Below are 25,690 nucleotides of genomic sequence, written 5' to 3'. Positions count from 1 at the left end.
TGATTGTGGAAGGTACATGTTTGAAGGTTGAGGAATTCTTTAGAATAAAAAGATTACGATTTTTAATTCTTTTTTTTAAATAACTGTCAATAAATCTTGGTACATCAATGACCATGCGCAATGGTATTAGTATGAAATATTACGTATACGTATACACCACCCTTGGAAATATAAAGACTTTTTTGAACTATTTGTAGAATTTGTACATTTACTTCGGGACTTCTTATTATATACAAAAATATAATAGCATAACATATACTTCAGAAGTCGCCTTCCCTATTTTCCATATTTCAAATGTGTAACAACAACAAAGCATAAATTACCGAAAAGCTGACGTCAGTGGTTATTCTCGTTCGCTTTATAATCACAAGGTCCATGGTTCGGTCTACCGGGAGGGCATGTTGAGTAAATATCTTTATCACAGCTACAGGTCAACCCATGCCATGTGAGGGAAAATTGGTAGGCTAGCCGGTGTATACTTAATGTATCCACCGTTTCCAACACTGAAGTGGCTTTATCCTGTATAAATATTAGGAAATATAATGCATACAGAACAAAAGGTAGCCGTGATAAAGCTCAAAAGCATTCGCAAAAACTCGTGAAACACAAATCCATTTTTTATATTTGTCCAAGGGAAACATTTTCATTTACCCTGAAAGTTAGTCAAGTACAAGTAAGTTTTACACGATTAACTTACAAGAAAATTTTTGGTTAATGTTTAAGCATTGTTTGTTTTCTGTACTAAAGTTGCAAATTACCGAAAACTTAATAAACTGGTATTCAATTTATCAAGAATTGCAATTGTAGGGAGGGGATCAACTGTTTGTCATACACAAAAGAGAATATTCTTGTTAGGTACTATAATTAAAATAGTATTCATTATATATTTCTTAAGTAAAATCTACAAGCTAAATGCTAAACTGCGATGCACAACTGTTCGTTAAAACTTCCGTCTCGTCAACAGCGGGTGAGACATTCGCTTTTTCTTACATCACGTATTCGCCTTCACAAAGAGCGTCTAGGAATCCAGAACTCATAACTTCAAGTCAATTAACTTGGATCCGGCTTAAGCGGTCGTACGGCGCTTGCTGCGGTAGGGAACATTGTATGATAATTCGTAACTGGTATAGGAACAGCACGAATAGTCCGACCTGAAAAAATCAAATTAAGATTTTATATTACGTTCAAAATGATAATTTTTTTTAAGAGATAATAGATCTAAATTCTTGTTATACCTGCAAACCAGCGACCATTAAAAGACTGAATTATTTTTCCTGCCACGTCTGTTGTTAAACATTTCAGGTAAACATTTCCCTAAAAAGACACACGAGAGGTGTTGGTTAGTTAGTTATAAGCAACAGACAAGCGTCAGTAACGACATGACTACAAATACTCACTTCTGGACTGACTTTGTCGACCGATATATGCACGACTATTCCTTGTTTCGTAACTTCCTCAAGTACATCGTTTCGATAGTCTTGTTCCCAGTCTTGATCTGTTTCTCTAAACAATTACTAATAAATCAATAAACAAATACTGTAATCTTAAAACAGAATGTCGTTGGGCGGATCCCGCAAAATACTAATTGCACGGTTCTACACGAAATTCCTTACTTCGTGTATTGAGAAATCCTGGCAGGTTTTAGACAATTATTCTAATAAAAAGTCTTACTTCCTTGGGTCAAACAGATTTGACAATACAAGACATGTACTTCCACCCATGGGCGTAAGAGGAGACGCTAACATTGCTGGAACTACTGGAGCAGTTGGCACATGCATTCCTAGACAATAGAAATAAGTAAACTTTATTGAAACGTTAACAAAGAACTAAGATGCAATTTTACTACCAAGACACTTCCATAATTCTTATTGTATTAAAAACCTACCTGCCCCATGGGTTTGTGCCAATTTTTGCATTAGTGATGCTCTTGATTGCGCATTCATTTCAATGCCACCTTTTTCAGTTTCTTCATCATCTAAAAAGGACATGGAACCATCCATACGTTCAGAAACAGTATTCACTTTCATAGGACGGCCAGCTAACTCAAACCCATTCATTTGTTCCATTGCTCTCTTGGCTGCAGCAGCATCTCGAAAATTCACAAAACCAAATCCTTTGGAATGGTTAGTTTCAGTATCGTACTGCAGTTGTACACTTTCAACTACACCGAATGGTTCGAATATAGCTCTCAGCATTGGTTCAGTAATGTTATAATGCAAAGACCCAACATATAGCTTCATAGGTCCTTGTGGTTTGACCAATGCTGCCTGTGCAGCCGCAAAACGATTTTTCTCTGCCATGGTAGGCGAAACCATGATTGGTACACCAAGGAGACGTTGACCTGATAGCTTTATTGCCTAATAAGAAAAGTACAAAATATAAATACAGTAATATAAAAAATAATAAAAATATAAATAAAAAAATAACAAATTAAAGAAACCTGCAAAACAAAATTTGTACCTACCAATGTTACAGCACTTGGATCAGTAAACTCTACATAACCAATTCCTTTAGATCTCCTTGAGTTACGATCAGAAATTAATCGAACATCACGAACTTGTCCAACTTTACTGAAGAAGTCCTGAATATCACGTATCGTGACATTACGGGCCAACTGCATAATGAATACAGTACGAGCATCCCTCTCTTCTTGGGTTATACTATCATCCTCCATTTCACGCTCACGACTACAAAATAAAAAAATAAAAATGAATAACTGAATGAATAAGTAAATACACGTTTTATAGTGTATTTATATATTTTTTCTTCGAAATTATATATAAATCACTCTATATAAAGAGAAATAGAGGACTTACTCTGTTCTTAGTGATATTGTGGTCACTCCATCCAAGCTACGACGTACCCTAGAGCAAAATAACTATAATTTTCAAACTTAATTTTATAAAGACAATACCACAACCATATATAACAAGTGTTTTGCATTTTTAATATTATATTTATATAATATTTATTTATATTTTTTAGCTTCTGCGATTTTCATTATTTCGCATCTGCTCCATGGTTTTTAAAAGTAAACGTTTTGGGGATTAAAGTAAAGTATAGATAGTGAAATACATGTGCAGTGTGTTATTTCCCAAATGAAATCGTCTCTTGGTGATTTTTAATATTTTTACTTTATAATTCACTACAGGCAAGAGCTGAACTCTTCGCACACTAAATTAGAATAATTCGAGCACATTAACAGGTAAAAAAGCTTGAGTTGTGAAAGTTTGAAGATGACATTGTATACAGTGTAAATCAAACTAATATAAGAACAATTTAACACCTATGTATGTACGTTTGTACCTATCATTCGTAGTTGCTTTGCCAAGACCATCAGATTTCCTTTACACATAAAACATAAGTAGACCATTTCCATAAATATATTATTACCATTATAGTACAGCAAAGTTAAACAACACGGCTTAAAAAATTTACCGCAACACTTTTACAAATTTAAAAATTAACAAAACAACCACAGCATAAAATCTGGCCAAACATTTGATGGAGAGATTTTGAATTCTGAAAAATGTTATTTTCTAGGGGTATATAGAAGTTCTTTGGGATTAAATTTGAAAAGGTTGACATGAGGATCAATGAAGTGATGCAAATCTAAATTACTGTATACTCACACTTCCTGGCTGCGATCAGGTGAAGATCGTCTCCTTCTAACAGGACTGACGCTCCTTCTAAAAAATAAAACAAACAAGTGCTCTATGAATTGACATATTTCGTCAGGTCTGTGTTGTTAGCAAATTTGTTAGGCGATGCTGTTTTACATATAAACAGGACTGTAGGTAATTAAAGGAGTTTTCCCACGAAATTTTCGTGTTTTTTTTATTTGTTCTTTGGATTCTGTTCAATCAGCATAAAGTTTTTAATCTTTTTTCGAAAAATTGTTTATTGATCTTTTCATCAATGCGCAAAGATTGTCTTTTTATTAAGAACCTTTCGCTGTGACGTCATAATTGGCGTTCGTGAGAGAGAGATAGAGAAAGAAAAGCTTGATCCTCAGATCACATATATGAACACAGACACAGCGAAGAAGAATTAGAGTATGATATTATTGAAGAAGAAAACAATTTTGGAGAAGATGAGGACGGTGATAATGAGATGGAAACCTTTGATGAGCTTTTATTTACAGGCACAGGGCTGCAACTTTTTTTAATTCGAGACCACTAAATAAGATGATAATAAAAACATTAACTGAGAGAGAAACGATATTTTTAGTAAAACATTGGGAAAGTTTTCGTGTTGGGAGAAACGAATGGTGCAAGTGCGATAACTGCAAGACTGAAACTAGGGAGATTGATTGTCTTTGTTGCACGAAAGAGGATACATTAACAGACAAACAATTCCAAGGTATATGTGCTTAAACATATTTTTTTAATATGATTAAGCTACATAAAAAGTATTAAAATATGAAATAATAATGATATGTATCGTACAAATATCCGTTGTTTTTTTAGGAATAAAATGTATAACTAAGAATGAGAATTTCAAGCAACTTTGTCTCGTTTTAATATTATTTATATGAGACAAGAGGGAAATTTCTGCAAGACACGCCTACAAACAAATCTTTTCGGTTTGCTGCTTACAAGCAATTTATTTGGTTCGTATTCTAACGACTTGGAAAAGGCAATCGCCGAGTTATAACATCGCGTGTTGTGTGGAAAATAAGACAAGTTTTTCCTGAAGAGGGTGGTGTGTATGTCCCTTACTCGAAAGAATAAACACAAAAATATATAATATATAATATGTGATTATAATTATAAAAAATGAAATAAAATAAATATTTCTAATTATGAAATTACGATCTTGGATTCTCTAAAATATCATTCTATTTGCTGAATTGTCATAACACACAAAAAATCATTCGCCAACTATGACGTCACGGCTATTTAAACAGGATTGTAAAAAAAGGGCCGAATAAGAGAAAAAAAAGAACTTTTTTTAAAAAGTTTTTTATAATAATAAATAAAACATTTCCGATAAAATAAGACGAAATTATTTTTTTTGATTTTTCGCGAGACCACTCCTTTAACTTCAAAATTATAGTCACAGTTTAATGAAAAATTGATATACAGAGGACAAAATAAAACAGCTTTCTGTTCCATGTAAGTACAACTAGTTTTTGAACATTCTTTTGGATAGATTCAGTGGAGTCAACGAGGAGGAGTGCCTAACTTTTCATAATTTATTATTTTTCTAAATGAAATATTCAAATTACCCACTGGACTTTCAATTTCTGCTATATTATATCACACACAAAATATATAACATTGTGCCCTGTTTACTATAGCAGCTATGTTACTGCTCTTGAGGGTATAGACAATTCGTTCCTTTTTAACAAAACAAAGAAAAGCTTTTCACGTAAGGTTTGTCTCACAAAAGGTCCCTTATTTTTCTCGTTATCTGGTTGTAAAACTTGCATGAATGTATGTATGTTGTACTTACAGAAAAACCAACAATGACGGTAGATATGTGAGAAGAATTTATAACATGGTTAAAAATTTTTATAAACAGGTTGCCTGCTGATTTGTACATTTATTACCTTCTCCTTCTATCCCTTGAGGTAGATCGACTGCGACTATGCCTAAATGAAAAAATTCTCAGATTTAATAATTTTGCAGCCTATACAAAAAATATTCTGACAAAAAATGGTTTCACAAACCTTCGTCTCCTGTCTCTTGATGCAGATCTGCTACGACTACGTCTACTAAAATGAACAAAAGAATGTATATTTATTGGAATTATCATTTTTTTATTGTCCGCCCATATTGGGCTGCATAAACTTACACAAAAAAGCAATAAATACGTTAAAACTATACTGTGATAGACATTTTTTTACTGTAGGAGTGAGGTAAAACAAACCATTTATAACATCTTTTACATAACACAAAATTCACAAAAAATTATGTAATTTTTAAATGTTAACATTATGCACCACTACAATGTTATCTAGGTAACTAACCTTCTTCTTCTTTTGTCTTTTGACCTTGAGCGTCTGAAAAAAATTGTTTAAATAAAGGCAAAGAAGTCCACAAAAATTAAGAAAGAGAATACAACACATTTAATCATCATCATCATCATCATCATCATCATCATCATCATACTGTGCTGAACTTTTGCACTAAATTGTTTTGCTACAATCTCTTCCTTCAGCTTCCAGACTTTTCGACGGGGCCTGTACTTTCCCTTGGCTTCTCTGACACTCTTCAAGATAATATCAAAAACCAGCAACCTATGCTGGGAAACACACTCTTCCCCCGATATAACTTTCACGTCCTTCACCACTTTCTTGTCTGACTTTCTAACCAAAAAGTAATCTATCTGTGTCTTACAACCACCTGACTCATATGTTATCAGCCTACTCTGTCTCTTACTGAATGATGTGTTGCAAACCACCATGTCCGTTGCCATTCCAAACTCAAGCAATCTCTCCCCTTCCTTATTTCTGCTCCCAAATCCATAGCCTCCATGCACACCTCTATAACCTTCAGATGACTTCCCAACATGACCATTAAAGTCGCCGCCCACCATGACAAGTTCAGTGTCTCCAAACTTTGATGTGATGTTAATAATTATGAAAATACTAAATATCTTACCTGCGTCTTTCCTTTGAAGCAGACCTGCTGCGGCTACGTCTAAAGACAAAATATAACGTATTACTTTTATTCCCCATGCCGCAATATTACAATTATTCTTTTTAGTTTATAAAAAAATGTACCTGCGCTTTTCTCTAGATCCAGATCTACTACGGCTACGTCTAAATAACAAAAATATACATGTATGTATTGTTAAGTGTCTACTGAAAAAAAACATTATACTGAAAACAATTATGCTAAAGAACAAATTTTTAGTTGCTAAAAGAACTTTATTAAAATGTGGTTATTTTATAAAATTATTAGAAGAATCTAGTTTAAAATGGGGCATTCCATTCACCTTAGAGCAAAAGATATCTATGCCAAGCAGGGTTGATACTAGTCGGTGGCCATATATGAATCCACTGGTTCACCTGTGATTTTGTGTCTCACTATGGCAGTTACCATTTTGCGTGACAGACAGACGCATGCAGGTATTATAACAGACTAATTGTTAACCTGTGGAAAAATCCATGGGGCCGCCGGTCCTTTTTATATCGCATTTTATGTTTCCTGAACAGGACAAGCTTTTTGCGGACACACAGACAGACGGAATACAGCTGTTATTAAAGAGGTACAAGGATGTAAAGAAGGGTGAATGAAGATTCTAAATCCAATTTCGTCCTGATAATCGTAAAAACTCACGGATATTAACAAGATTAAAGAAGTAGGTAATTGTAAAAAAGACCATACCTTTACATTCAGAATTAAATATGAAGGGTTGTATTTAAAGGGTGCAAACACAGTACTAAACATGGAATAGAACACACCAAAAGTTTTAAGAGGTATTTAAAGAGGTTCTTTAGAACTTAATAGATACTCATTTAGAATTTTTAAGGTCTGGCATCCTAAAAAGCAGTTTTTTAGACAAACATTTTTCATTGCAAATGGAAGGAATTTGATTTGATGTATGATATTATTGCAATAATACAGGCATGTCAATAAGAAAATAACACCCAAACAATAAATCACTCCCTCAAGGTTACAATAATTTAAACTGGGCGAGCAATCTGAATAAATAGAATAAGTTTATAAACGCATATTTTATCACAAGTCTTTTTATCAATTTTATTTTATCTTTTCTATATATTCTGGTTCTTTTTTACTGTAAATAATAAGAAAGAGAACATTGATTTCCATAGAGATAAATTAATATTGCTCAGCCGAAAAAATTTTTTTGGGAATTGGGGGAGCTATTAATGGCTCATCTAGATTCTCCTTTATCAGTTGGGTGAGCCTTTCCTTGAGGAAGAGCAATTGCTATTCCCTTTTATTGATAGGCCTGGTAATACATATTTTGTTTTTGAGTGAGCCCAGATATAACTACAGATAACATCTAACCTCTTTTTTCTTTCCTTTGATACTGACCTTGACCGTGATCGGTTTTTTCTAGAACTGTAGAGAAAGAAAAAGTAAAAAATTTTGAAATCAAACGCAGGAATCTAGCTTGCGCGCAGGCAAAGAAACAACGCTAGCAGACACTTCGCAACTCATGGGTGGAGGAAGTTATCAAACCCAACTAGCCATCAAGTATAAATAACCTCTAAAGTTTGCCTCTCCATAATTACAGCAACATAATATCAAGCCTCTTCAATCAAACCTATATTTAAAAAAGCCTTGCACCTACAATAAAAACAAACTATTTAGAATCAGTTGGTGAAAATTATTTTTATATTTCTTTACGGTTTTCTTTTAACATTAACAAAAACAATAGCTGCAAATTCTTTTTAAAACCCTGATTGTTACCTTTTAACTTATGTAGAGTTTTTTGCACCTAAAATAAGAATCTTTAACAACAGAGAGAACAGGTGTGTCACTTTTTTTAATGAAAAATTCTAATTGTTGTAAAAAAGAAAATATCATTAATTAGAGATCTCAATTCCAAGTGTAGATTCCAAGAACAAAAATCTAGGGACTATTTCAAGAAAAATTTCAAATTCTGCAGATTGCAGAGGATTATAAATATTAGCATTAATTGATCCTTCAGATTTAGCAGACAGGTGTAATTTTGATATTTGTTTATAACAAATTAAGCCAACTTTGATCTAACGATTAGAAGAAAAAAATTAACAAAGAATGCAGAACTTTACCGAGTAACTACCCTGTAAAAACATAAAATACAACAAGGACAATACACCACTACACAGAAAACTACAACACAGAGAAGAGGCTTTATGTGTTTGAGGTGGTTACCAGTTAAGATCTATAAAAAATAAAGAGAGATTCTTGTCAAAACATTATTTGGAATCGAACAAGCCACCAAGGCTTATATGTCACAAGTTTTATTATTCAAAGCAATTGAAATATCATGACATTGCTAAGAGCGTGCAGCTAAATGTATTTTAGTTAAAACATCTTAATTTTTAAAAGCAACCATTTTTAAAATGAATTATAAAAATTTTTAAAGCAAATTGACAAAATCTAAATTAGCAAACCTTTTCTTTTTCTTTATGATGGTATCGACTTCATCACTGGCACTTGATGCATTTCCATTTTCCTGGCAAAACAAGAACAAAGATTAAAGCCTTTTTAATGCTTTTTCTGTATATAAAAAAAACAGTTGGTATAAGGGGCCAAGAACAAAATGCTCAATTTAAAAAAGGTGAAAAGTATTAATAGAAAAACACATGACAGAGAAATACAGGAAAACAAAAATACAGGAAAATAAAAATACACCAACATAAGAATATTATCTCTTATTGTGGAAATGAATAGCAGTCTGCCAAATTTCTGTTTCTATGGGCAAAAACAGCATGTTGTTACTGGTTTTATAAATATACTTTTGAGTCTCCAGATTCTTTGAATGATACATTTTAATTTTGCAGTTTGTAATTAACTGTTTTTTCAGCAAATTTTAATTTTTGGGTTGTAAGAAATCTGAATGCAAAACTGCAAAATTTTCATACTGTTAAATTCTTTTCACTATTTAAATAACATTATAATAGTCACAATTAGCAGAATAGAAAAAATCTTGTGACAATCAAAGGTTTTTTAAAAATCACAACTGCGAAGACTCTAGTTTCATTCTTCACAACCTGCGTACATTTGTTTGAGCGTGACTAATTGTACATGTAAATGTTTCCATCATGTCTCAAAAACTATTTTAAAATTATTAGAGCACGATTTAAAAAGGCTTCGCAACCCGTTTGATTTTATTTTTTTTCTTTCCGAAGTCTATTTAATTAGTTTGTTGTACATGTGGCTGCACTTATCACTAAATATTGGTATAAATAAAACAGGGATATTTGCTCCGTTCAGTAGCGATTTTTTGATTTAAAAACAAACTTTTAGGCTTTATTTGTTTGGTATAAGTAAAATGCTTTTTCTTAATACTACTGTATATACAATGGTCATATTTTTTGGACATATTTTGGAGAATTATACTTAAAATTTATTTAAAAAAATAAAATTAAAAAAAATCTTATCACAAAATGATTTCAAGTCATGCCTTCATGATCCATTGTTGTAAGCATGAGGCTTATGTTTAATAACATTATTGGCCACTATTCAACTTTTTATTTACTATATACAAAAAAATGTCAATTGTCCCACGCGTAGTTTCGGAGTTTAATTAATGACCTTACCTGACTTGCTTGTATATATATAGGTTAAAGTTCACTGTTTTACATTCCAAAATAGGAGGCCCTATATGGTGCGCAGGAGTAAAGGAATTTTGTTGTTAAATTGTTGCTAAATTTAATTTTTTAAGATTACACCTTATGCGCACAATAATTGAGGTGTGGTATTGCCTGCATGTATCCAAAAAATCTAACATTTCAGGAATTGGTCTGTTCTTGTTATCTTTGTTAGTAGAAGTTTCGATAATTGAAATTAAAGGATCTTACTTCTTGTTTTTTGTATGGAGCCTCTAGAAGGTCATCAACATCAAAGTCATCATCTCGTGTCATGGTCTGGAAGTACTGAAAATAAATAAACAACAGCATGTTAGAATGGGTTAAAAATCAGGGTGTTAGCTAGCTTTTATTTTCTGGCTGAGCAATATCAATTCATCTCACATGGAAATCAATGTTCCTCTTAAAAAATGTTCGCTAATTTTAAGAAATTTTTTCAATGGATTTGACGCCGTAGATTAGTTGTTATAGCCGTCGTACTTTGTGCGGGAGACCAGGGTTCTATTTCTCTTGACAGCAATTTAACATGGACGAGTAAATGTTACCATAGCCCTGGGTTAAGCCATGTGAAGGAAATTGGGGAGACAGTACACTGTGTGGGCCTTTGGTTTTTGCTGGAAGTTGTCTAGTAGAGCGCGGGCCCTAATTGGGTCTGCATAGCTCAAAATGAACAATAAATACTCTAGGACTCTCTATCTAAACCATGGCCGCTCCTGGAAATAATAGACAGGGTATATCCCTCAATATTTGCAAGGCTTGCATGTAAAATATGCGCATCTCTCTCTCGTCTCTAATAAACTCTTATAAAAACCAGTTTTTTACCTCTTTTTTTCGATATCGTAAAACAATGGAAAACTGTAGGAGCTGAGGTACAATTGAACTACCATAAAGGTGTATTAAGAACTTTTGTCTCCATTTAAGTAATACACAATGCAAACTTGTCAATGTTTACAGCAGACCTAGGTTATTAAATTTGGTTCGCCCATGTTAAAGTAGAATTTTTGCATCTTCCTAGCTGCAGCACACTGTACAAGTTTACACTGGGAATTTCAAAAATATTATTTCCAGGGCTGGAGCTGGAACTCTGAAATTCCACATCATTTTTACTTTACTTTGTTTTAGCACACAACATGAATGATATAAAGTGAAAGAACAAAACAAAAAAATTGGAAATAGTGAAACATTTATCTTAAGACATAAAGTTACTTGGACTAATAATTCATCATTATAAAAAGGATTTCTAAATAGGTTTCTTAGCTAGACTTTTTAGTATTTTGGGCAGATCTGATTTAATAACGAAATATATTAGCTAGCTAGTTTAAAAATGCATATAAATATAGATATAGGGAGAAACACAGCTTAAAAAATACATATATATATAAAGCAATCTACCTAAAGTTAAAGTAAAAGCAGTAAATATTGTTTCTTGGGAAAAAAATTTGCTTGCTCAACTCTCACACGGCGTGTAAAGCTTCTGGGTGAAGGATCTACATCAGCATTGCCAATGTCTTTTTTTTAATTCACACTTGGTGAAAGTAAAAGGCTAAGTTTCTGCGCAAATGTTTTATGTTCGTTTGACCAAGGAAAAAAATAGGGACGCAACATTTTTTTGCTCAAAGAGGACTAGGTACAAGGGCGACCGGGACAGTATTGTCCGCGCCGAGGCTTTTTGTGAGTGAGGTTCACCAAGTATCCACCAAATGGCGAGGAGAAAATTGACGATATGCAAAAGCGAGCTTTACCCAGTGAGCAACGTTTGAAATCACGGTCTCATACCGGTATTGACGAAGGAACATGTATGCGAGTAACAAAGAATGCAATTTTTTCGCGTCGCCTGTGCGGATATAGGTGGTCTAGCGATAGCAATAATCAATAAACAAAGCTGTTCAATCCAAATTTAAAAACTAGTGTAAAAGCCTGTCCGACAACCTCGCATTCCAGAATGAACACACTAACGTTAATGTGACTGAACAAGCTGCTGCATCATCATCCAAATGAAAGGAGTAAGTCCACAGAGATATATTGAGTGCATATGTTTTTTTATGAAAAAATACAAACTAACGCCTTTTAATTGAGAAACTTTTAATAGTTGTGAAAATGTTAAATTTCTGAGTGAACATCAGCTTGCTAGGGCTACGTCAGGTCTCTCAATAAGCATAGAACTGGTGAGAGCGAAAAAAAAAACAACCTAAAAAGAGGTGTTTTTTATAGAGAATGAAGACTTGGATATGCATGCCATAATCTTCGTAAACATATCTTGTGCATTTGTCTTTTAAGATATCATTATCTACCCGGTATAAAATCTACTTTCTATGCTAAAAAAATGTATTATCACAATTATAGTTATAATTATTATTATTATTATTATTTACTTATTTTTGTTAGTCCAAACAATTTTAACTCGAAATGTCAGCTGAAAATTGTAATTAACTTTATTTTTGAAGCATTTTGCTTTTTAATTATACTGCACCGTGAGGCAAAAATTCGGGAAAGGTTATTTGAACAAATTAAAAATCCAGCCGGCACAAAGACATGCAAATTTCAAATACCTTTTTAATTTCGTCTTTTATAAAACCTAGAAAAGACATCTTTTAGACGTCGTAATTAAACACCCTATTACTAGACGTCTGAAAGAGGTTTTTAAGACGGCTAATCACAACGCGCTTTTCAAAGATATAAAATAGACTTTAACGTCTTGTGCAGGCTGGGAAGGTACATAAAGATTATTAGTCGGTAAAAAATGCTAGTTGGCTACTGAGCCAAAATTTAATCAACATTTTTCCAACATTTTGTTTACTGATAAAATAACAGCGAAACTACACGCTTTCAGAATTCGCAGCAGTTTTTTTAGCAGCCTTTGTGTATTTCCAACTTCCAAATCGCTTTTCCGATAACATTTTGTCTTTATAGTTATTGTTAATTAGCATGAAGACTTTCAGGTAGATCAACCTCCTTGGGTATTTCGATCATGTATTTTTTTTTATCAGAACCTGCAATTTCTGTCAAAAGGATTTGCGATGGCGAATATTATCATTATTATTACTTTTATCTAGCCAGTTTAACCCCTTCAGTTTCTCTGGGAACTGTTATCAGTGAGTGTCCTGTGAAGGGGGTCCTAGTGCATTCAAAACTCCCTTTTGAGCTACGGAACGCGTACAAGCAAAACAATCGTTCAATTAGACAACCGTCTAAGATATGAATCCTATTTCATGCTGAGCGTTAAGTAGAAAGGATAGATTCACACTTTTATAGTCTCTGGCATCACTCGGTCGGAGTTTGAACCCAAGACCCTCTCCACTGGAGGCGAAAGCTCCTACCATAATTCGAAAGCCACCAGTCAAAGTAGCGTTCAACACACTGTTGATTGGTGTTGGAAGAAGTGCTCTAACCATTGACAATACAAGATATTAGTTACAATTTATAATATATTGCACATAAAAACATTGCTTAGAAGCGTGAATATTTTGCCGAATACAAATATGTTTGCATCTCTCTCTGTATACCTCTTTTGTTTCATTTCTTTAGAGAACTGTTGTTTGTTTTGCATCGTATATCAAACTCAATCTAAAAAAGAAATGTCATTTTAAAATTTCAAGAGAAGTAAAAGAATTGTTCATCGACGCAGACAGTTTAATAAAGTTAAAAAAACTCAGATGAAGTGACGTAAGGCAAAGTAAAGAACGATTGATTGGTTACCCCGTTCCAAGGGCATTTCGCCTTGTTGATGAAGGCTTCGTAATACCGGCTCAGGGGCCACAAGACACTGAGGAAGAGATTGAAAAAAATGACATCTCACCTGTTTTCAGAACCTGTACGACTGCTGCTTATTGAATGGCTATCTCGAACGTTATCTACCAATGATTTTATTCTAGCTAAAAAAAAGAAATTATATTATTAAGATGAAAGGAATTTCGGAATAACAGGCGCTGTCTGAAGGTGAACATATCACAGTTCAAATGAAGTCATCATAAAATTATTATCTCAGATTTGGGAAAATGCATTCTTTGTTTAGGCTCCAAAATGGTAACATAAATTTTAAAGAAACACATATTGCATAAAACTATTCTTTCAACGAGGTGTAAAATGCTTCCTGAAAGAGGATGGGTTATGAGGATATGGGCTTCCTGAAAGAGGATGGGTTATGAGGATATGGGCTTCAAAATTTGCAACTTGTAAGGATATGGTAATTAATTATTATTAGGAAATATATTGCATATTATAATAACTACCATTGAAAAATATCACAAAACACTTTGGAATTTAACGCTTATTGTTTTGTTTTCATTTTCTACTTACTGGATGCTTTACGATCATCTAGTAGCTCAGGCGTGGGAGTATCTTTTGTCTCTTTCAACATCGTAGTAATCCAACCAGCTAGTGCGCATAGAGTAGCCATAATAGGGAAAGGTAGCCTAGCGTGTATTTGATGCAAACCAGTACTTAACCAGGGTGCAGTTGCTCCACCAATCAACATTAAAAATTCCAACATGCATATCACACGCGATCTAAAATTTAGGAACTATTTTCAGTTCATTGAAAAAAAGAGAGAAAGACACCAGTTCTTATACCTCTTCAAATTTAATGGTTGTTGGCTGCTTAATCACTACTTCCTGCTGGAGATGCACGAAGTACATAGCAAGTAAATAAATAAGTAAGTGACGAACGGAAGGTTTAACAGCGAGTCCATCCTAACGGCTGGCTCTTACCTCCACTCCCACTCTAACTATATTACATTACCGTCAACGATACGTGTAGCATTGCTATAATTTTATCTTTGTTAGTAGAAGTTTCGATAATTGAAATTGAAGGATCTTACTTCTTGTTTTTTGTATGGAGCCTCTAGAAGGTCATCAACATCAAAGTCATCATCTCGTGTCATGGTCTGGAAGTACTAAAAATAAATAAACAGCAGCATGTTAGAATGGGTTAAAAATCAGGGTGTTAGCTACAGCTTTTATTTTCTGGCTGAGCAATATCAATTCATCTCACATGGAAATCAATGTTCCTCTTAAAAAATGTTCGCTAATTTTAAGAAATTTTTTCAATGGATTTGACGCCGTAGATTAGTTGTTATAGCCGTCGTACTTTGTGCGGGAGACCAGGGTTCTATTTCTCTTGACAGCAATTTAACATGGACGAGTAAATGTTACCATTGCCCTGGGTTAAGTCATGTGAAGGAAACTCTTATAAAAACCCGTTTTTTACCTCTTTTTTTCGATGTCGTAAAACAATGGAAAACTGTAGGAGCTGAGGTACAATTGAACTACCATAAAGGTGTATTAAGAACTTTTGTCTCCATTTAAGTAATACACAATGCAAACTTGTCAATGTTTACAGCGGACCTAGGTTATTAAATTTGGTCTAAAATAAGTAATTTTTAGCATGTGCCAATTCAACCATATTTCACACCTTTGGATTGGATTAGTTTGGTTACTACCCTACGCCCATGTTAAAGTAGAATTTTTGCATCTTCCTAGCTGCAGCACACTGTACAAGTTTACACTGGGAATTTCAAAAATATTATTTCCAGGGCTGGAGCTGGAACTCTGAAATTCCACATCATTTTTACTGTACTTTGTTTTAGCACACAACATGAATGATATAAAGTGAAAAAACAAAACAAAAAAATTGGAAATAGTGAAACATTTATCTTAAGACATAAAGTTACTTGGACTAATAATTCATCATTATAAAAAGGATTTCTAAATAGGTTTCTTAGCTAGACTTTTTAGTATTTTGGGCAGATCTGATTTAATAACGAAATATATTAGCTAGCTAGTTTAAAAATGCATATAAATATAGATATAGGGAGAAACACAGTTTAAAAAATACATATATATATAAAGCAATCTACCTAAAGTTAAAGTAAAAGCAGTAAATATTGTTTCTTGGGAAAGAAATTTGCTTGCTCAACTCTCACACGGCGTGTAAAGCTTCTGGGTGAAGGATCAACATCAGCATTGCCAATTTCTTTTTTTTTTAATTCACACTTGGTGAAAGTAAAAGGCTCAGGTTTCTGCGCAAATGTTTTATGTTCGTTTGACCAAGGAAAAAAATAGGGACGCAACATTTTTTTGCTCAAAGAGGACTAGGTACGAGGGCGACCGGGACAGTATTGTCCGCGCCGGGGCTTTTTGTGAGTGAGGTTCACCACGAATCCACCAAATGGCGAGGAGAAAATTGACGATATGCAAAAGCGAGCTTTACCCAGTGAGCAACGTTTGAAATCACTGTCTCATGCCGGTATTGACGGAGGAACATGTATGCGAGTAACAAAGAATGCAATTTTTTCGCGTCGACTGTACGGATATAGGTGGTCTAGCGATAGCAATAATCAATAAACAAAGCTGTTCAATCCAAATTCAAAAACTAGTGTAAAAGCCTGTCCGATAACCTCGTATTGCAGAATAAACACACTAACGTTAATGTGACTGAACAAGCTGCTGCATCATCATCCAAATGAAAGGAGTAAGTCCACAGAGATATATTGAGTGCATATGTTTTTTTTATGAAAAAATACAAACTAACGCCTTTTAATTGAGAAACTTTTAATAGTTGTGAAAATGTTAAATTTCTGAGTGAATATCAGCTTGCTAGGGCTACGTCAGGCCTCTCAATAAGCATAGAACTGGTGGGAGCGAAAAAAACAACAACCTAAAAAGAGGTGTTTTTTATAGAGAATGAAGACTTGGATATGCATGGCATAATCTTCATAAACATATCTTGTGCATTTGTCTTTTAAGATATCATTATCTACCCGGTATAAAATCTACTTTCTATGAAAAAATAATGTATTATCACAATTATAATTATAATTATTATTATTATTTATTTATTTTCGTTAGTCTAAACAATTTTAACTCGAAATGTCAGCTGAAAATTGTAATTAACTTTATTTTTGAAACATTTTGCTTTTTATATATGCTGCACTGTGAGGCAAAAGCAAAAATTCGGGAAAGGTTATTTCAACAAATTAAAAAACCAGCCGGCACAAAGACATGCAAATTTCAAATACCTTTTTAATTTCATCTTTTATAAAACCTAGAAAAGACATCTTTTAGACGTCGTAACTAAACACCCTATTACTAGACGTCTGAAAGAGGTTTTTAAGACGGCTAATCACAACGCGCTTTTCAAAGATATAAAATAGACTTTAACGTCTTGTGCAGGCTGGGAAGGTACATAAAGATTATTAGTTGGTAAAAAATGCTAGTTGGCTACTGAGCCAAAATTTAATCAACATTTTTCCAACATTTTGTTTACTGATAAAATAACAGCGAAACTACACGCTTTCAGAATTCGCAGCAGTACCACAAGTCTAATACCTCTTGTGTTAAAAGATTTGGTAGGTTTCTTTTAGCAGCCTTTGTGTATTTTCAACTTCCAATTCGCTTTTCCGATCACATTTTGTCTTTATAGTTATTGTTAATTAACATGAAGACTTTCAGGTAGATCAACCTCCTTGGGTGTTTCGATCAAGCATTTTTTTTTTATCAGAACCTGCAATTTCTGTCAAAAGGATTTGCGATGGCGAAAATTATCAATACTATTACAGTTTCTCTGGGAACTGTTATCAGTGAGTGTCCTGTGACGGGGTCCTAGTGCATTCAAAACTCCCATTTGAGCTACGGAACGCGTACAAGCAAAACAATCGTTCAATTAGACAACCGTCTAAGATATGAATCCTATTTCATGCTGAGCGTTAAGTAGAAAGGATAGATTCACACTTTTATAGTCTCTGGCATCACTCGGTCGGAGTTTGAACCCAAGACCCTCTCACTGGAGGCGAAAGCTCCTACCATAAGTCGAAAGCCACCAGTCAAAGTAGCGTTCAACACACTGTTGATTGGTGTTGGAAGAAGTGCTCTAACCATAGACAATACAAGATATTAGTTACAATTTATAATTTATTGCAGATAAAAACATTGCCTTAGAAGCGTGAATATTTTGCCGAATACAAATATGTTTGCATCTCTCTCTGTATACCTCTTTTGTTTCATTTCTTTAGAGAACTGTTGTTTGTTTTGCATCGTATATCAAACTCAATCTAAAAAAGAAATGTCATTTTAAAATTTCAAGAGAAGTAAAAAAATTGTTTATCGACGCAGACATTTTAATAAAGTTAAAAAAACTCTGATGAAGTGACTTAAGGCAAAGTAAAGAACGATTGATTGGTTACCTCGTTCCAAGGGCATTTCGCCTTGTTAATGAAGGCTTCGTAATACCGGCTCAGGGGCCACAAGACCCTGAGGAAGAGGTTGAAAAAAATGACATCTCACCTGTTTTCAGAACCTGTACGACTGCTGCTTATTGAATGGCTATCTCGAACGTTATCTACCAATGATTTTATTCTAGCTAAAAAAAAGAAATTATATTATTAAGATGAAAGGAATTTCGGAATAACAGGCGCTGTCTGAAGATGAACATATCACAGTTTAAATGAAGTCATCATAAAATTATTATCTCAGATTTGGGAAAATGCAATCTTTGTTTAGGCTCCAAAATGGTAACATAAATTTTAAAGAAACACATATTGCATAAAACTATTCTTTCAACGAGGTGTAAAATGCTTCCTGAAAGAGGATGGGTTATGAGGATATGGGCTTCCTGAAAGAGGATGGGTTATGAGGATATGGGCTTCAAAATTTGCAACTTGTAAGGATATGGTAATTAATTATTATTAGGAAATATATTGCATATTATAATAACTACCATTGAAAAATATCACAAAACACTTTGGAATTTAACGCTTATTGTTTTGTTTTCATTTTCTACTTACTGGATGCTTTACGATCATCTAGTAGCTCAGGCGTGGGAGTATCTTTTGTCTCTTTCAACATCGTAGTAATCCAACCAGCTAGTGCGCATAGAGTAGCCATAATAGGGAAAGGTAGCCTAGCGTGTATTTGATGCAAACCAGTACTTAACCAGGGTGCAGTTGCTCCACCAATCAACATTAAAAATTCCAACATGCATATCACACGCGATCTAAAATTTAGGAACTATTTTCAGTTCATTGAAAAAAAGAGAGAAAGACACCAGTTCTTATACCTCTTCAAATTTAATGGTTGTTGGCTGCTTAATCACTACTTCCTGCTGGAGATGCACGAAGTAAATAGCAAGTAAATAAATAAGTAAGTGACGAACGGAAGGTTTAACAGCGAGTCCATCCTAACGGCTGGCTCTTACCTTCCCTCCCACTCTAACTTTATTACATTACCGTCAACGATACGTGTAGCATTGCTATAATTTTCTTGTCTGATACAGCAACAGCACTACATTTGAAGTGCGCTGGAGTGGGGACTCGTACCTGAAACGTTATCATTACTAGCCTAATGCGCTACTACTACATTATCTCTGCAAATATACGAAATCTGGAAGTCTGCAAGGCAACCACTAGTTAATATTAGAAATACCATTCATGTTGGTATTAATTATCCTACCTAAAATACTATTGCACACAAAGTCATGCTGTCATACCTGATAACTGTTGCGTAGGTCTCACCAGATAAAAGATATATGGAACTATACGAAATGGAAATGAAAAATTTTGCCAAAACTCCAAGTGAGGATCGAATAGCAGAATACTCTAAAATTATAAAAACAATTTTGTGATCGAATTGTAGTGAGGGTTTCTGATGTTATTACTAATTCGAAGCCGCTTAAATTACCTGGAAATCGGCTATAACTACTCTTTAAAAAAATTGGTTGCAATTTGTTATATTTTTAAATTCATAATTACATGCTGCGTTAAGTAAATTCTAGTAGGTCTTAGGTCTTGGTTTTATTGCGTTTAAAGTTGATAAATTAATGCACCCTTTTTCCTATTTGTTCTACATCTTTAGCCGGTAGAACTTAAAAATGGGCTCCTTTTTTTTGCCGTTTTTACTACCGAGACTAGTGCAGCACGGCAGGATTCCAGTCTAGTGTAGCGGTGCGGGAATTTTTATTTTGTGATTGTTATAACAGACTACTCTGTTGCACAAGGTATAAAATCCTATTATTTTCACAAATAAATCACCTTGCATTATATTTTATGTTCAGTTGGTTTTGCTTGTATCAAGCTACAACGATTGTGTGTTATCTTTTCTGTGATCTGGAATTTTATGAAGCTAAATTTTTTTATTACAACGAGTTTCAACAGGCTAAAACTCGTTTTAAAAAAATAAAATAAATGAAAAATAGTTTTGTTTTTATTGTCTTTTACGTTTCATTTGCAATATTTACAAACTTGAACTCATTTTTCTACTTTCATATTTTTCATTCTCTTTTGCTGTGCCAGTTGAAAATAATTAATTATTAATAACGTGAGCATTTTTCTGCACAATTAACTACCGTAATGCTTCGAATAAACGCCCGGGTGTTATTAAATTTTTTGACATTTTTGGGGGGCGTCTATTCGGGGGGGCGTTTAAAAGAGGGGGGCGTTTATTAAATTTTTTACACTTTGTCTCTTTTGCAGTTTTTAAGGATGCCTATAATATATATCTTCACAACAGAAAATAAAAGATATTCACTTGTTTTAGACAATGAAATTCAAAAGCGGAAAACTAAATTTCCAACCTTTAATGTAAGATTTAGGAAAAAAGTAAGTAAGTATACTTTTCTATCGCCTCGAATAAAGGCCCCTTATGAGGGAGGGGGGGTCTGTTAGAGGGGGGCGTCTATTAGAGGGGGGCGTTTTTTTAAAAAATGACTGAAAAGGAGGGGCGTCTATTCGAGGAGGCGTTTAAAAGAAGGGGGCGTTTATTTGAAGCATTATGGTAAAGCAAATACTCCCTTGTAGAGGACTACTAAATCAGTAATACGCCTTAGAACTTGCCGAAATGGCTGGTTTATTCAATATTGCTTTGAACTGCCTTAAAGACATCGCTTTAGTTTGGAGCAATCCGCAGCCAAATGAACCCGAAGTTGGAAGAAGAAAAAGGGAACAGCGATGTAGTATCAGAATTTTTTTTACAAAACATATCAAACAAGCTTTAGGGCGTTTTATGTCATTCTGTCGACGACTGTAGTCAACTTTTAAAAACATTTTTGCGCTCTTAGGATATATAAAATGTAATTTTCTGTAAGACACTTTTCGTTTTTAACTTCAATCATCGTGAACAAGCGACAAGAAACATTTCTATACCAAAGAAACCGATGTATAAATTGATTGGTCTAGCATAAACAATGTCGAACTACCACAAATCAATTTTTTTAACTTCTTATTTTACGTGGTACTGACCCAACCAAATGCATTCTATTCGCATAATTCATTACTTATTGAGCAAGCATGTTTTCAATTTACATATGGGGCATTTTGGCTTGTTATATCAAAACATAATTTATCTCTATAATAAGCTGTCGTCTGTCTGTTTGTCTGGTCTGTTACAGAAACACGAAATTCGATATATAAAAGCCGCGCGACCCTGTGGATTTTTTCACAGATTGACGACTAGTTATTCAATATTGTTCCTTTCGTTCACAGCTAATCGCAGGGCTGGTGGTCGTGGTTACTATTTTGGAAAGGTCGTGGCTTTTGGATCCTCTAGATCGGTTTTTCTGAAAGAAGATTAAATTTTCTACATAAGTAAAAAGATAACACAGAGAAAATGGGTTAAGCAGACAGCAGTAGTAATATAGTAAACTAGTCGTTGGTCCGTGGAATATCCACTGGTTCGCCTGTCCTCTTTATACCGCATTGCGTGCATCTCACTACTTGCCATACCATTTTTCTTGACAGAGAGGCGTATATAGATAATATAGATATTCTTATCTGTAAAAAGAACTATACCATTATAGCCATTCTCTGTAGTCACAGGGATGACAGCGATAACCACTAACAATATAAGGGTTGAAAATGTTGCCGCCATTGTTGTTTTTCGACGTCCAAATCTGAGTAAAATAATGAAGAAAAAATAAAAAACGAGTTTAAAAAAGTTAAAATGAGTTAGATAAATTTTGATTATGTTATATGAAGATATCATCCTGCAATTTGTGAGTTACAGAAGTACTGTGCCTAATTGTATTTTTCTTTCACCTTAAAAACGATAAAATATAAAAAGAATAAATAAAAATTAAATGATTCAAACAAATAGAAAAGGTGAATTTTTTTTTTTACAGCACAGTAGATAGCTTTCACAAACAGAGCCACAATCAACGAATGCAAACAATATCACAGCATGTGACACATTTCATACAGAATTTGAATGTCATACCTATTGCAGCCATATACCGAGAATCCTACAGCAGGAAAATTGACAGCACTGACCACAAAAAAATCAGTATAGACATTGTTACTGAAATACGTTGTAGCTGAACTGATACCATAATAAATAATGGCGTAGATGCACCTAAGAAAGTTTTGTACACATTGAAAATATAACTGTAAAATGTACTGGTGAACCTGACCTAAACCTTTTACATTGAGAAGTTCTGCAAAGTTGAGAAACAAAATAACTACCCCCTTCCCCCCTCTCGAGTGTCGTCTGGAACTTGCCAGTAGGAAGAATAGCACAATTTCCGAGATTTTCCAATCCTATTACACAACTAAATACGTATATTTTTTGCTTTTACGTAAATAGAATATTTAAAAGATTGTATGACGATAAATGACTGATAAATGAGTTTATCATCTCCAAAAATTTTCGCGCCTATAATTTTTGAGTACCTCCGAAATTTTTATGTTTGTGCATGGTATATTTTTGCGCATCTAAATTGGTGTGACAATTCTAATCCAACTTGTTGGTTACATATCAACAAAATATTTGGTTCCAATCAACAATACCTTACCACAGAACACCGTGACTTAGGATGAGAAAAATCCTTTTCTTTTTTTGAAATATAACTTTCATCGACACCTTTTTCTCACATGCAGCAATTTCTTGTAGCTTTGCATCAGGAAATTCTATTTTATTAAATCTTGCTATATTTTTTAATATTTTTTCTGCTTCTTCCGTGCGTTGGTTTACACGAAGCCATCGTATTGACTCAGGAATTAACCTGAAAATGGAAGATAGTGATTTTACTTATTCAATGCTTTTATGGTTTCTTAAAAACATTTTTATTTGGAATTATTTCAAAAGAAAGACATTAGTGGCTCAAACGTTTACATTTCAATCGTGGTTAGTATTGTGGAGAGCCCTCATGAGTATTTCTCTTCCCATTGGTGTATCAATACTATATAAAAAATTCACACCATATTGATTATTGTCATATCAGCCTTTATTAACGAATAGTTGTTTGAGTGTATCCACAAGGTTAACGATGGTTGAATACGATGTCAGACTCTACAATAAATACAAATATACCCCCAAAACATCACCCTTGTTCTCACTTACTAGTACATTACCATGGTAATTTTCTTGCAACAAATAAACTTTCTTACCTCCAAAATAAAATCGGCACTAAATACGGAGCTGTTATAATTCTGATCAGCGTTCTCCATTTTTGAACATAGTACGCTTGCACTGATAGCAAACAAGCTGACAATGCAAATGCTATCCAAATCATATGTGTTACCAGCGCACGTTTTTTCGGTCCTACTAATTCCACCAGAATGATATAAATGACAGGGAGCACACCAAAGAGGCATAAACCAACAACAGATCGAATTATAATGAATATGTGGATTGTTGTTGCGAAACTTTGTATCAAGCTGCCACTAACGACGATGAAGTAAGAGGCGAATAAAATAGGCTTTCGACCATACCTAGAGTAAATGTAGTAAAGGAGAAATTGTTTTTGACAAGTTTCTTGTTTAAACATTATAAGGCACTCTTAATAATTATATTGCGTAACTTTCTGCAGTTCTTCCAGAGCTATTGGGTCTTTAGCTTTTTTCATACAGACTTGCCTTAATTCATTTTGTGGGACTTCCTTATTCTTTTTTTCCACAATGTGTGTTATTCTAATAGGGTACTGGAAAATTGACATAAAGATTTTAGACTATGTATAGCTACTTCACTTTATAATAAGGTCTGGTGGAAAAATAGCCCTGGAGAAATCTATAAGAATTCACCCGCCATACATATTTCGGACATCGCTGTTTTACTCTGTGTGGTCGCAGCCAAATCGTTAAAAGTATACAGAATTTATCCGTTTCAGTTTAAAGATTTTATGCGTCCAGTAGCACTACCGGGTCTTAACCCACAAACAGTCAAATTATGGATTTTAATAAAAAAGATTTGGAACGTGGATCTTAGATATATGTAAAATTAAAGCTGCCTCTTATCAAATATTTACAGTAATTCAGAAAAAGGTTTTACAGTAAATCTCAACAATAATTTTTTTACCTGTCTGATAGTATGCCTAATATGATCGTACCAATGGCACCGCCAAGAAAAGATGCTGACTTGGCAACTTCTGCAAATACCTTTCTATCGCATACTAAGTCGAACTAAAAAAATGTATTATCGTTAAAACAAGGAAAACAAGTAAAGGAAACAAAAAACATCGACTTTGCTTGTGGTGAGGCATAAAAAAAACATAATGTTTTTTATCCACAAAATTTGGCTTGGTTGGGTTTTGTCCTTGAATAGACAAATCTGAAACTGCTAGAGAATGGGGAAGAAAATTTTTCTTTAACGAGTGTTTTTGTCACGACGAAAATACTCACCTCTGTCACAATAGAATAGCTAGCCTCTCTTTCAAACTCCCATGCTGTCCGGTTTATTTCGCATCTTTTCTCATATAGTTTGTTGTTTTCATCTATAGTTCCATTATATATACATGCTCCCTGCGTGAAACCATACGCAGAGCACCTCCAAGAAGAATTTAAAGTTACAAATACAGTTGAAAGAATGTTATATGTAGCTCCAAACATAAACAAACACAAGAAAAAAGTGAGACATTTTTGTCCTCTACCGTATTCGCCAACGAGTAGAAGAAATTCATCAACATTGGCGCTTTCGTGTCTCTTGCTAGCTGCTATCAATAATCCCTTTTCATGGTCTAACACACCGTGATGTATAACATCAGAAGGACCATCTATTGCATCATTTCTATATACATCTACGCCATCCATGATAAAATAATTTTTTTAAACATTTTCTGATTTTTGAAGTTAAAAGAATATCTTGATTTTTTATGTGTTTTTTTTATGTTTACATAAAAATATTATTAAGCAAACAAAATTTTTCTTTGCCAACATACAAGATGTTGTAAAGAATCTTATTGACAAAACTTGAAAATGTTTACTTAGTAAATAATTTCTGAAAGTTTTTAAAATCAAGTAGTTTGTTCTCTCTTCCTACAATATCATGTCTAACAAAAATTAATATCCCCCAAAATAATCCTAAAGGTTGTAAAATTTACCAATTTATAAATAATTTTAGTTTTAGAAAAAAAAAATTGGCCAATTGGGGTTTTTATTTTAGAAATATCTTATGTTGTGCTGTTATTCCTTTAAACAACTCTTGAAAAAAATTTCCC

At 33.7% G+C, this 25,690-nt stretch overlaps 3 protein-coding genes across 7 annotated transcripts; all 3 read right to left on the bottom strand.

Annotated features, from left to right (window-relative positions):
* Nucleotides 1-845: 845 nt before the first annotated feature.
* On the bottom strand, nt 846-16,279 carry LOC130614194 (RNA-binding protein 39-like). 5 transcript variants are annotated; one of them, XM_057435611.1, is made up of 18 exons: nt 16,131-16,279; nt 15,093-15,167; nt 9,080-9,141; nt 7,986-8,039; nt 6,731-6,769; nt 6,609-6,647; nt 5,975-6,007; nt 5,675-5,719; nt 5,555-5,596; nt 3,633-3,689; nt 3,307-3,345; nt 2,817-2,864; nt 2,465-2,687; nt 1,886-2,357; nt 1,672-1,780; nt 1,398-1,503; nt 1,236-1,314; nt 846-1,151 (listed from the first exon to the last, which is right to left on the bottom strand). In XM_057435611.1, exons 2-18 carry the CDS (start codon nt 15,153-15,155, stop codon nt 1,051-1,053), a joined length of 1,611 nt encoding a protein of 536 aa, XP_057291594.1. In that variant the 5' UTR covers nt 15,156-15,167; nt 16,131-16,279; the 3' UTR covers nt 846-1,050. The 5 variants fall into 5 exon arrangements, with proteins under 5 accessions (XP_057291594.1, XP_057291593.1, XP_057291595.1 ...); XM_057435610.1 differs by lacking the exons at nt 15,093-15,167; nt 16,131-16,279 and adding exons at nt 10,490-10,564; nt 11,669-11,823; XM_057435612.1 differs by lacking the exons at nt 15,093-15,167; nt 16,131-16,279 and adding exons at nt 10,490-10,564; nt 11,669-11,823 and having other exon boundaries at nt 5,675-5,716.
* Nucleotides 13,783-15,012, bottom strand: LOC130614201 (uncharacterized). Its single transcript, XM_057435621.1, has 3 exons — nt 14,573-15,012; nt 14,073-14,148; nt 13,783-13,840 (listed from the first exon to the last, which is right to left on the bottom strand). The coding sequence occupies exons 1-3, from the start codon at nt 14,763-14,765 to the stop codon at nt 13,798-13,800; spliced, it is 312 nt and encodes a 103-aa protein (XP_057291604.1). The 5' UTR covers nt 14,766-15,012; the 3' UTR covers nt 13,783-13,797.
* Nucleotides 16,280-18,165: 1,886 nt separating the features above from the next.
* On the bottom strand, nt 18,166-25,367 carry LOC130614192 (organic cation transporter-like protein). Its single transcript, XM_057435604.1, has 10 exons — nt 24,876-25,367; nt 24,553-24,656; nt 23,646-23,969; nt 23,051-23,260; nt 22,477-22,611; nt 22,053-22,153; nt 19,757-19,865; nt 19,056-19,264; nt 18,556-18,631; nt 18,166-18,323 (listed from the first exon to the last, which is right to left on the bottom strand). The coding sequence occupies exons 1-10, from the start codon at nt 25,281-25,283 to the stop codon at nt 18,281-18,283; spliced, it is 1,719 nt and encodes a 572-aa protein (XP_057291587.1). The 5' UTR covers nt 25,284-25,367; the 3' UTR covers nt 18,166-18,280.
* Nucleotides 25,368-25,690: the final 323 nt, after the last annotated feature.

This window comes from Hydractinia symbiolongicarpus, chromosome 11, assembly GCF_029227915.1.
Source record: "Hydractinia symbiolongicarpus strain clone_291-10 chromosome 11, HSymV2.1, whole genome shotgun sequence".
In the NCBI taxonomy this organism is placed as follows: domain Eukaryota; kingdom Metazoa; phylum Cnidaria; class Hydrozoa; order Anthoathecata; family Hydractiniidae; genus Hydractinia; species Hydractinia symbiolongicarpus.
Note: the sequence above shows the minus strand (reverse complement) of the source record. Positions and strands in the feature narration are given on the sequence as shown.

What these genes read in the sequence shown, in the direction of transcription:
- LOC130614201 (XM_057435621.1), bottom strand. Translation starts at nt 14,765, where the DNA reads ATGTTGGAATTTTTAATGTTGATTGGTGGAGCAACTGCACCCTGGTTA. An exon ending in AGATGATCGTAAAGCATCCA is followed by an intron (nt 14,149 to 14,572) that starts GTAAGTAGAAAA and finishes TCTTTTTTTTAG; the next exon opens with CTAGAATAAAATCATTGGTA. An exon ending in CGTACAGGTTCTGAAAACAG is followed by an intron (nt 13,841 to 14,072) that starts GTGAGATGTCAT and finishes TTTCTTTTTTAG; the next exon opens with ATTGAGTTTGATATACGATG.
- LOC130614192 (XM_057435604.1), bottom strand. Translation starts at nt 25,283, where the DNA reads ATGGATGGCGTAGATGTATATAGAAATGATGCAATAGATGGTCCTTCT. An exon ending in GCTATTCTATTGTGACAGAG is followed by an intron (nt 24,657 to 24,875) that starts GTGAGTATTTTC and finishes ACATTTTTTTAG; the next exon opens with TTCGACTTAGTATGCGATAG. An exon ending in TACAGAGAATGGCTATAATG is followed by an intron (nt 19,866 to 22,052) that starts GTATAGTTCTTT and finishes TTATAATTTTAG; the next exon opens with AGTATTCTGCTATTCGATCC.
- LOC130614194 (XM_057435611.1), bottom strand. Translation starts at nt 15,155, where the DNA reads ATGACACGAGATGATGACTTTGATGTTGATGACCTTCTAGAGGCTCCA. An exon ending in TCAAGGGATAGAAGGAGAAG is followed by an intron (nt 3,690 to 5,554) that starts GTAATAAATGTA and finishes TTTATTTTTTAG; the next exon opens with AAGGAGCGTCAGTCCTGTTA. An exon ending in TCGACAAAGTCAGTCCAGAA is followed by an intron (nt 1,315 to 1,397) that starts GTGAGTATTTGT and finishes GTGTCTTTTTAG; the next exon opens with GGAAATGTTTACCTGAAATG.